General features: G+C 40.6%; 1 protein-coding gene across 2 annotated transcripts; it reads left to right on the top strand.

The window, feature by feature from the left end:
• The first annotated feature begins 206 nt into the window (after positions 1-206).
• LOC310805002 (NACHT, LRR and PYD domains-containing protein 3-like) lies at positions 207-10,545 on the top strand. Of its 2 annotated transcripts, none has more exons than XM_083670487.1 (15): positions 207-250; positions 624-683; positions 824-937; positions 1,166-1,279; positions 1,430-1,487; positions 1,740-1,935; positions 4,479-6,216; positions 6,366-6,536; positions 6,834-7,001; positions 7,547-7,720; positions 7,982-8,149; positions 8,419-8,592; positions 8,939-9,073; positions 9,182-9,225; positions 9,464-10,545. In XM_083670487.1, the coding sequence occupies exons 2-15, from the start codon at positions 673-675 to the stop codon at positions 10,009-10,011; spliced, it is 3,813 nt and encodes a 1,270-aa protein (XP_083526613.1). In that variant the 5' UTR covers positions 207-250; positions 624-672; the 3' UTR covers positions 10,012-10,545. The 2 variants fall into 2 exon arrangements, with proteins under 2 accessions (XP_083526613.1, XP_083526612.1); XM_083670486.1 differs by having other exon boundaries at positions 1,728-1,935.
• The last annotated feature ends 163 nt before the right edge of the window (positions 10,546-10,708 follow it).

Raw genomic sequence — 10,708 nt, 5'->3', positions numbered from 1 at the left:
TTATGCTATGTTTCTTCCTAAACCAGACTGAGATATTATTGTTAATAATCTAATCACTGATCATTAATCAGTGTGCTAAACAGGTTTTATGTCTGTACTGAGAACAACAGGCCCAACCGGTTCACTGCAGCACATTACACTTGTTAATACAGGTAACTACACCATGAGACACCTATATGTTTCTCACTTATCAAAATGACGAAGGTGAGAAAGATGGTCGAAGACAGTGGGTATAAACGACGAACAAAAGGTAAGTGATTGTCTTTATGGGGCTTTTATGTGTGTGTTTGAAACTTTGCCCCTTTGGTTGTGTGCATTATTCCATCATAGTTCCAACGGCTGTATTTCATGTAGGATTTCCATGTCTGTGAGGAAAGGAAGTAAAAATCACTGCATAGATACTGCCTACTTTGTCTGTCTGTATTAAGAATTTAGAAAAATAGGCCTACAGCAAAAAGGCAAAAGAGACTTGTCAATAAACTAAAGTGTAACTTAACAGAATTAAAGGGGCACTTCACCGTTGTTAACCTTCTATTAATTATCTCCAGCGAGAGAGAGAGAGAGAGAGAGAGAGAGAGATTGAATTGGAATATGTCTAAAGCTAACGTTATGTTAATTTACAGGCTGATAAAACAGATGTGTGGGACAGACTGTCACTAAAACCAATTGACCATGGAGCCGAGGTGAGAGGAAAGAGAGAAAAGTGTGTGTGTGTGTGTGTGTGTGTGTGTGTGTGTGTGTGTGTGTGTGTGTGTGTGTGTGTGTGTGTGTGTGTGTGTGTTTTGACTCACAGATTGTGGGTCTATCTACATTTGTATTACAGTTCAGATCAGCCTGGATGCAGCTCCTCTGGACCCAGCTGTTTATCCATGAAGAGTGATCAGTCAATGCTTTATCCAATTAACTTTTCTAAAGGAGACTTAGACCCTGAGCAAAGGTAATATCATGTGTTCACCTCACAACCTCTACATATAAAATATACTGTAAAGAACTGTGTGTGTGTGTGTGTGTGTGTGTGTGTGTGTGTGTGTGTGTGTGTGTGTGTGTGTGTGTGTGTGTATGTGTGTGTGTGTGTGTGTGTGTGTGTGTGTGTGTGTGTGTGTGTGTGTGTGTGTGTGTGTGTTTTGACTCACAGATTGTGGGTCTATGTACATTTGTATTACAGTTCAGATCAGCCTGGATGCAGCTCCTCTGGACCCAGCTGTGTATCTATGAAGAGTGATCAGTCAATGCTTTATCCAATTAACTTTTCTAAAGGAGACTTAGACCCTGAGCAAAGGTAATATCATGTGTTCACCTCACAACCTCTACATATACAATATACTGTAAAGAACTGTGTGTGTGTGTGTGTGCGTCCATACGCCTGTGTGTGCGTGCGTGCATTTGTTTTGGCCCACAGATTGAGGCATTATCTACATTTGTATTACAGCTCAGATCAGTTCGAGTCAGAGATCCCCAGTGGTCCTGACCTGTCCTCTGTGTTTGAGGTGAGTCTTGTTTTAGATGTTTAAAGCCACAGTCTGTACCTTTAATTTCCAGTCAAAGATTTTGTCCCAGCTCTTGTTTGTAAGCTGTGGGGGTGGGTCTTGACTAATGAGCTTTCAGTTTTCAGTCCAAGAGCAGACTTAGTCAAGGTCCATGCAATGGCTCCACAGTGTAGGAACAAATAAAATATGTCTTTACAACAAGTCATTTCTTTTTTCCATTGGTTTTAATTAATTTTTCAGTTGCTTGAACAGAAGGTTGCGGACTTTGTCAAAGAGGAGCTGGAGAAGCACAAGAACAGACTCGTGAAGGCAGGACGTGCTGAGGGCCAGGGAGGGGATGGAGAGGATGAAAGGCAGGGGATGGGTGCCAGGAAGGGGGCTCTACAGATCACACTGCACATGCTGAGAACCATGAACCAGATGGAGCTCGCTGATGCACTGGAGGAAAGTAAGAGATTTTAAGAGATTAATGTTACTTTATTAATCCCCAAAATGGAATTGATTGCATCAGCCAATACATGCAACACCAATAACGATACCATAGAAACACAGAAAAGGACACAGACACTAAAAGCAACACAGCAACGCCAGTTATACTGGATATCAACAATGAAAAGGACGATGGTACAAATACTGTATACTCTTTAATGTATTCACCTTTGTCCTTGGAAATGGAAAATTGAAGAGTATGTATCATGTACAGTACCAGTCAAAAGTTTGGACACAAAGCTGTCATCAAAGCAAGTGTGCAAAGCTGTCATCAAAGCAAAAGGTGGCTACTTTGAAGAATCTAAAATATAAAACATATTCTGGTTTGTTTAACAGTTTTTTTGTTTACTACATAATTCCATATGTGTTCCTTCATAGTTTTGATGTCTTCAATATTAATCTACAATGTAGAAAATAATAAAAACAAAGAAAAACCATTGAATGAGAAGGTGTGTCCAAATTTTTGATTGGTACTGTATGTATTTACTGATCATGTACAGTGCCCTCTGTAAGTATTGGAAAGAGGAAGCATTTTGTCTTCTTTTAGCTCTATACTCCAACAGTTTGCATTTGAAATCAAACAAATACTATGGGGTCAAAGTAGAGATTCTCAGCTTTCATTCAATGGAGAGGGGGGGTTCAGATTGGTTCACCATTTTTTTTTAAACGTTCTCCCCCTATTTCAGGGCTCAAAAAGCATTGGAAAAATCATATGATGTCCAAATAAAGTACTCATGTTTAGTATTTGGTCGACAATCCTTTGCATGCAATAACTGCCTGAAGTCTGTGACACATTGACCATTGCTGGGTATATTTTCTGGTGAGGGTCTGCCAGGCCTGTACTGCAGCCATCTTTAGTTGTTGTTGTTTCTTTTGCCAAAGATCTTATCATCAGAAAATGAAATGCAGATTCAATTGGATTTAATTCTGAAGACAGAAATCTGACTTGGCCAGTCAAGAACCTTCCACCTTTTGGCCCTGAAAAACTCGCTAGTTGCTATGGCAGTGTGTTTTGGGTCATTGTCTTACTGTATGATGAAGCGCGATCCAATGAATTTGGAGGCATTTACTTGTACTTGTGCAGACAATATGTTTCTGTACACTTCAAAATACATTCTGCTACTGCTGTCAGAAGTAACATCATCAATTAAGACAAGTTAGCCATTTCTTGTGGCAGCTATACATGCCCAAACCATAGCACCCCCTCTACCTCTTTCACAGATTAGGTGGTATGCTGAAAATCTTGGGCAGATCCTTTTTTCTCCAAACTTTCCTGTTGCAATCATGCTGGTATATGATAATATTCCTCATATCTGTCCACAAGACTGTTTTCCAGAGCTCTGCAGGCTTTTTAGGTACTTCTTAGCAAACTGTAACTAAACTGACTATCCTTTTTGAGGATAACTATTGGTTTGCACCTTGCAGTGAAGCCTCTGTAACTTGGCAGTCTCTGACAAATTCACACCTACCTCCTGGAGAGTATTCCTGATCTGTGGGACAGTTGTTTGGGTTTTTTTCTTAATTATAGGGAGCATTCTTCAGTCCACTGTAGAAGTCTTCCTTGGCCAACCAGCCTGTTTGTGATTGCTGAGCTCACCAGAGCTTTTTCTTTTTTAATGATGTTACAAACTGTTCATTTTGGTAAGTCTAAGGTTTTGGCTTTGTTTCTGATAGATTTTTCTGATATTTCAAACTCACAATGGCTTCCTTGACTTTCAGTCATTCTTTGGTCCTCATGTTGACAAAGCCAGAATCAATACTAGACATTGACAGCTCTCTTATGCCTGCACAAATGATTTTGTAACGGTCAGACTGGTGAACCCGAGTGCAGAACACAGACTAGGAGCCAAGATCAGTGAAACCCCAAGCTGGGGTGTATTTATTGAGAGAAGGCTGAATGAGCCGATATGTAGGCAGGTAGTCCGGTAAGGGTCAGGCAGGCAGTTGGTCAGGCAGGCAGGTGAAATAAGCCTGACAAGTCGAGAGAGAGAGAGAGAGAGAGAGAGAGAAAGACTGCCCTCTACTTAGAGGTAGAGGGTCGAGTAGCCCTCTACCCTCTACCTCTAGGTAGACTGCCCTCTACCTAGAGGTAGAGGGCGTGACAGGTGTGATGGAACAGAAACACCCGTCAAGCCAATTTTCCAATACTTTTGGTGCCCTATGTATAAAGATGGGTTGTAATTCTAAATGGTGAAACCATAAAAATCTAAATGGTGAAACCAATCTGGAAAAAGAAAACAATGAATTAAAGCTGAGCATCTCTACTTTAATCTCATAGTAATATATTAAGATTAGATTAGATTAGATTAGATTCAACTTTATTGTCATTGTGCAGAGTACAATTTAAAGTAATTTAAAGTATTCAAGTAAGGAGTACAGAGCTCAAATAAGACAAAATGCTTCCTCTTTCCAATACTTATGGAGGGCATGTGTGTTTAAAGATTTGCAAATTGGTCAACTACACTACTAAAAGGGCATTTTCTGTATCATTTGTTCCCTCAGGTGAGTGTGTTGTGGATTGCCAATTTGAACTAAAACTCAACCACAAGAGAAGGTGTCAGTGTGTGTTCGAGGGAATAGCTGAACAAGGCAACCAAAAACCTCTCAATGAGATCTTCACAGAGGTCTACATCACTGAGGGTGGAAGTGGAGAGGTCAATAATGAACATGAGGTCAGACAGATTGAGACAGCATCTAGAGGACAAGCAACAGAAGAGACACCAATCCAATGTAACAACATCTTTAAGCCTTTACCTGGACAAAAGACACCAATCAGAACTGTGTTAACCAGGGGAGTCGCTGGCATTGGAAAGACAATCTCTGTGCAGAAGTCCATTTTAGACTGGGCTGAAGGAGAAGCCAATCAGGATGTCCACTTCATATTTTCTCTCCCTTTCAGAGAGTTGAATTTATGCAACGGCAAAAACCACAGTTTTTTGGAACTCCTCAATCACTTCTACACAGAAACAAAAAAATCTGGAATCTCCGACTATGACAAATATAAAGTTCTGTTTGTCTTTGATGGTCTTGATGAGTGTCGACTTCCTTTGGACTTCAAGAACAATGAGAGATGTTGTGATGTCACAGAGTCAACCTCAGTGGATGTGTTGCTGACAAACCTCATCAAGGGGAATCTCCTTCCCTCTGCTCTCCTCTGGATAACCTCCCGACCTGCAGCAGCCAATCAGATCCCTCCTGAGTGTGTTGACCGGGTGACAGAGTACTTCAAGAAGAGAATCAGTGATGAGAACCTGGCCAACAAAATCATCTCACATGTTGAGACATCAAGGAGCCTCCACATCATGTGCCACATACCAGTGTTCTGTTGGGTCTCAGCCATTGTTCTAGAGAGATTGTTGGGTGTAGCAGAGAGTGGAGAGATGCCCAAGACTCTGACACAGATGTACACACACTTCCTGGTGTTTCAGACCAAACAGAGGAATGTGAAGTATCTTGGAGACCATGACAGAGATTCACACTGGGACAAAGAGATCATTCTGTCACTGGGAGAACTGGCCTTCAAGCAGTTGGAAAAGGGAAATCTGATCTTCTATGAAGAGGACCTGAGAGAGTGTGGCATTGATGTCAGAGAAGCCTCAGTGTACTCAGGAGTGTGCACACAGATCTTTAGGGAAGAGTGTGGACTGCACCTAGGGAAAGTGTACTGCTTCGTGCATCTTAGTGTTCAGGAGTTTCTTGCTGCTCTGTATGTGTTCCTCTCATTCAACGACAGCAATACCAATCCTATGAACACACCAATCAGAGAGACATCAGTCATTAGCCTCCACAAAAATGCGGTAGACAAGGCCTTGCAGAGTGAGAATGGACACCTGGACCTGTTCCTCCGCTTCCTCCTTGGCCTCTCACTGGAGTCCAATCAGAATCTCCTACAAGGCCTTCTGACACAGAGAGGAAGCAGCTCACAGACCAATGAGGAAACAGTTGAGTACATCAAGGAGAAGATTAGGGAGAATCCCTCTCCAGAGAGATGCATCAATCTATTCCACTGTTTGAATGAGCTGAATGACCATTCTCTAGTGAAGGAGATCGAAGGCTACCTGTACTCAGGACGTCTCTCAGAGGCCAAACTCTCACCTGCACAGTGGTCAGCTCTGGTGTTTGTGTTGCTGACCGGTGAAGAGAACTTGGAGATTTTTGACATCGCACGATACTCAGGCTATGGATCAGAGGAGGGTCTTCTGAGGCTACAGCCAGTGTTCCGAGTCTCAACATCATCTTTGTGAGTATCTCAATAAAAGACTGGGGAGAAAAATAGCTTGAACACTGAAAACTCAACTCAGAAAAATAATACATTGTCACCCATTGAAGCTCAGTTTTGCCTGTTTTAAGTACCATAGATACCTTACTGTTACACATTTTTCTATTAAGGCTGTGGTCATGTAACCTCACAGTGAAAGGCTGTGAAGTGGTGGCCTCAGCTCTCAGCTCAAACCCCTCTAGTCTGAGGGCGTTGTACCTCAGTCTCAATAACCTGCGTGAGGAAGTGAAGCTGCTCTCTGCTGGACTGGAAAGTCCACACTGTAAACTGGAGAAACTGTGGTGAGTAGACATACGGGGTAATATACAGTATTGCACTTTTACTTAACATATTACATTGTGAAAATCAAAAAAATGTCTCAATTAAACAACAAGCGATTGTACATCAAGTGACACATTTGTGTTGACTACTCATATTGATAAGCAATGTAAAGGACATTGTTAAGAGAAGAAACTAGGTCAGTGCCTAATCTCCCTGATTACAAACTGTTTACAGTCTTCTTTCAATGTAATTATTACTGTAGGATACACTCAACTGTTTTTGACTTGACTGCATCATTTTATTGAATTCTTATTCAGGCTGGATGGATGTAGCCTCACAGAGGGATGCATGGAAGCACTGGCCTCAGCTCTGAGCTCAAACTCCTCCCACCTGAGAGAGCTAAACCTCAGTAACAACAATCTACAAGACTCAGGTGTGAAGCTGCTCTCTGCTGGACTGCTGCAATGCAAAATGGAGGAACTGAGGTCAGAAACATTCTGATATGTACAGTAAAATAATAATAATTATGTCTCTGTCATCATGGGCTAAGGAAATATTAGTAGGTAGTACAAAGTAGGTTACTCTTCATGATATACTACAGAACGTGAATTGTATTTAAATTAATTGTTTATCTCAAACTTTTGCTTGAGTGTTGAGCGTATGGTCGAATCAAATCAAATATAAGTTTATCATATGCACAGGATACAGGATGTAAACGGTACAATTCAATGCTTGCTACAAGCTACCTCTCAGCAGTGCAGTGAAATATCAAGGAGAAGAAATACCAATAAAATAATAACAAGTACACAATAGGCAAAAAGGCACAGTCAAATTACTGAGTCAATGACAATTCAATTATCATAACTAAAACGTATCATTCTCCTATGACATAATATAAATCTATTTTTTGCCTCATTAAGCCAAACAATGTAAGAGATCATTTCTGAGCATTCTTTCTGACAATTCCCCTTATAGCTCAAGAGTACCCCCCAGAGGCAAAATCCTCCATTACGTCACTTTTTTTATTCAGGTTGAATGGATGTAACCTCACAGAGAAATGCTGTGAAGTGTTGGCCTCAGCTCTCAGCTCAAACTCCTCCCACCTGAGAAAGTTACAGATCAATGTCAACAATCTACAAGACTCAGGTGTGACGCTGCTCTCTGCTGGACTGGAGAGTCCACACTGCAAAATGGAGAAACTGAGGTGAGGAGAAATACAGGGTCAAATACAGTATTGGACCTTTAATCAATATATTACACTTTGAATATCCAAAAAGATTTAAACATGTCAAACAGCTAGATTGTGTTGACTTTAAACTCATAAATAAGAAATGTACAGGATATACGTAAGACAGAAGTGTTATGATAAAGGTTATAACCTTTTGCAGTCTTTTTTTATGTAAACGTAGGCTACACTAAACCGTTTTTTGTTCAAACTGCATCATTTTATTGAATTATTTTTCAGCTTGAGTGGATGTAACCTCACAGAGAGATCCTGTGAACGACTGGTCTCAGCTCTCAGCTCAAACTCCTCTCACCTGAGAGAACTGGACCTCAGTGAAAATAATCTACGAGATTTGAAGCTGCTCTCTGCTGGACTGGAGAGTCCACACTGCAAACTGGAGACACTGAGGTCAGCATTTCAGTCAAACATTAAAACAAGTAAATATAACAGTACTATTGTCTCTGCTGTTTTGTATTGGCTAAGAGGATATTCATTTAGGACCATTCTGGCAGAAGAAATATAAACTGTTTCCCCCCCTCCCGGATCAAAATGCTTGATGGTTAATAAACAATTACTACGTTTTGTTGTTTTCAGTAATGTCAACAACTAACTAATAAAAAAGCTTTAGAATACCACAGATATCTTACAACTGTTATACATGTTATTTTTCTATTCAGCCTGAGTGGATGTAACCTCACAGAGAGATGCTGTGAAGTGTTGGCCTCAGCTCTCAGCTCAAACTCCTCCCTCCTGAAACATCTGAACCTCAGTAACAACATCCTACAAGACTCAGGTTTTAAGCTGCTCTCTGCTGGACTGGAGAGTCCACACTGCAAACTGGAGACACTGACGTCAGTATTTCAGTAAAACCTTTTGATATGTACAGTAAAATAATGATAGTTTTGTCCCTGTTGTCATGGGCCAAGGAAATATTAGTCAGTTGGGACCGTTTTGACAGAGGAAATATAAATAGAACATAGCAGCTGCCCTCCTATAGATACTTTCATAAATGGTCATAATGCTTGATGATTAATTAAAAAATAGGTCAAGTGTCAACTTTCTAACACAGTTGAACAAACATGATTATATGAGACATACAGACAGACCTCAAGATAGCATCACCAGAGGTACTTTGCACAAGTACAGTTGCAGTATCCAGTGAACACTTTAATTATTAAATGATACATGTTTTACTAGCCTCAACAGATGTGGTATTACAGTGGACAGCTGTGATTTGCTGGCCTCAGCCTTCAACTCAAACACCTCCCACCTGAGAGACCTGGACCTGAGACACAATGACTCATTCTATCCTGCTGAACTGGAGAGACTCAGGTAAATACTGAATATATGGTTGTTGAAAATCACCCCAATATGCCCAGCTCTGTCTTGTTGGGTAACCTATTCATCATGCAAATCTGATGTATCTTTTTTATTTTACAGCGAGGACTATAGTGGCAACTCATTGAAATGTCCTCTCAGGAGATGTAAGTTTTGATGTATGAGGAGAAACATCAGGAGATGTAGGTTTTGATGTTTGAGGCATAGTTTCATAGTGCTTATACCATGACTTATTGTATATTTATACAGCATCCACTCTCACAAGTAGTTAATATTGTCAGGGCACTGAAATGTGAAAAGCTAGCAAGCCTTTTTGTGAACTAACATTTTCTTGAATGGTCCTTTTTGTTAACTAACATTCTCTTGAATGGTCTTCCTCATCAGATGCCTGTGAGCTCACACTGGACCCAAACACAGCACACAGATGCCTCTCTCTGTCTGAGCAGAACAGAAAGGTGACATGTGTAGAAAATGAACAGCCTTATCCTGATCACCCAGAGAGGTTTGAGGACAGGGAGCAGGTGTTGTGTAGTGAGGGTCTGACTGGTCGCTGTTACTGGGAGGTAGAGTACAGTGGGGACTTTGTTAATATAGGAGTGGCTTATAAAGGAATCAACAGGAAAGGACATGATAACGACTCTCGGCTGGGATACAACAACAAATCCTGGAGACTATATTGCTCATATGATTTCTACACCATCATGCACAACGATATGTCAATCCTCCTACCTGCACCCCCCTTCAGCAGAGTAGGAGTGTATCTGGACTGGCCGGCCGGCACTCTGTCCTTCTACAGCGTCTCCTCTGACACACTGATCCACCTGTACACATTACACACCACTTTCGCTGAGCCCCTCTACCCAGGGTTTGATGTTAACTTGGATAAATCATCTGTGTCCCTGTGCAGAGTAGAGAAGCCTAAAGAACAGTGAATCTCAAATAGTGGCCCGCCAGTTCTGAGTGATCCCCTTTTGGGGTTGAAGAATGACTAAACCAGATAGAACACTTGTGGAACCATTTATTTTTTCCTATGTTTTATTTTGTGTTCTATATTTTCAAGATTGTTGTGATTCCACATTGGACACATTTACATGTCACCATTAAATGCTTATGTTGCTTGAGAAAACTGCAATAATTTAGAAATGAAGCAATGATGATATTAGTTAGGAAGTTTAATCATGTGTGAGTGTAATTTTATCCTAGTCAATTCGTAGCCAATTATTGATTAAAAATGTATTGAGTATCCCTGCTTGAGAACGTTTCCCAAGCATGGGATACACCTGAATAACCAGGACACACTGGTCAAAACATAAACATGGTTGTGCATCTGTTACATTGTATCTATCATATTGTATCTGTCATATTGTATCTGTCATTTTGTATCTGTTACATTGTATCTATCATATTGTATCTGTCATATTGTACTTCTATTGCACATCGTGTCTGTTTCTATGCAATAAAAATGAAATGGGTAAAATGTAAACACATCATCTCTTTCCAAAATAAAGGCATGATGTATTTGTACAAAGCTCCTGGTACAGTATTAAAAGGCAGGGAGGATAGTTAAGTGCTTCAAACAGAGTGCACACTTAGTTCTACAGTGCTTGAACAGATTGCACACTACTAAGG

Source organism: Argentina silus (assembly GCF_951799395.1).
Source record: "Argentina silus genome assembly, chromosome: 5".
Classification (NCBI taxonomy): domain Eukaryota; kingdom Metazoa; phylum Chordata; class Actinopteri; order Argentiniformes; family Argentinidae; genus Argentina; species Argentina silus.
Note: the sequence above shows the minus strand (reverse complement) of the source record. Positions and strands in the feature narration are given on the sequence as shown.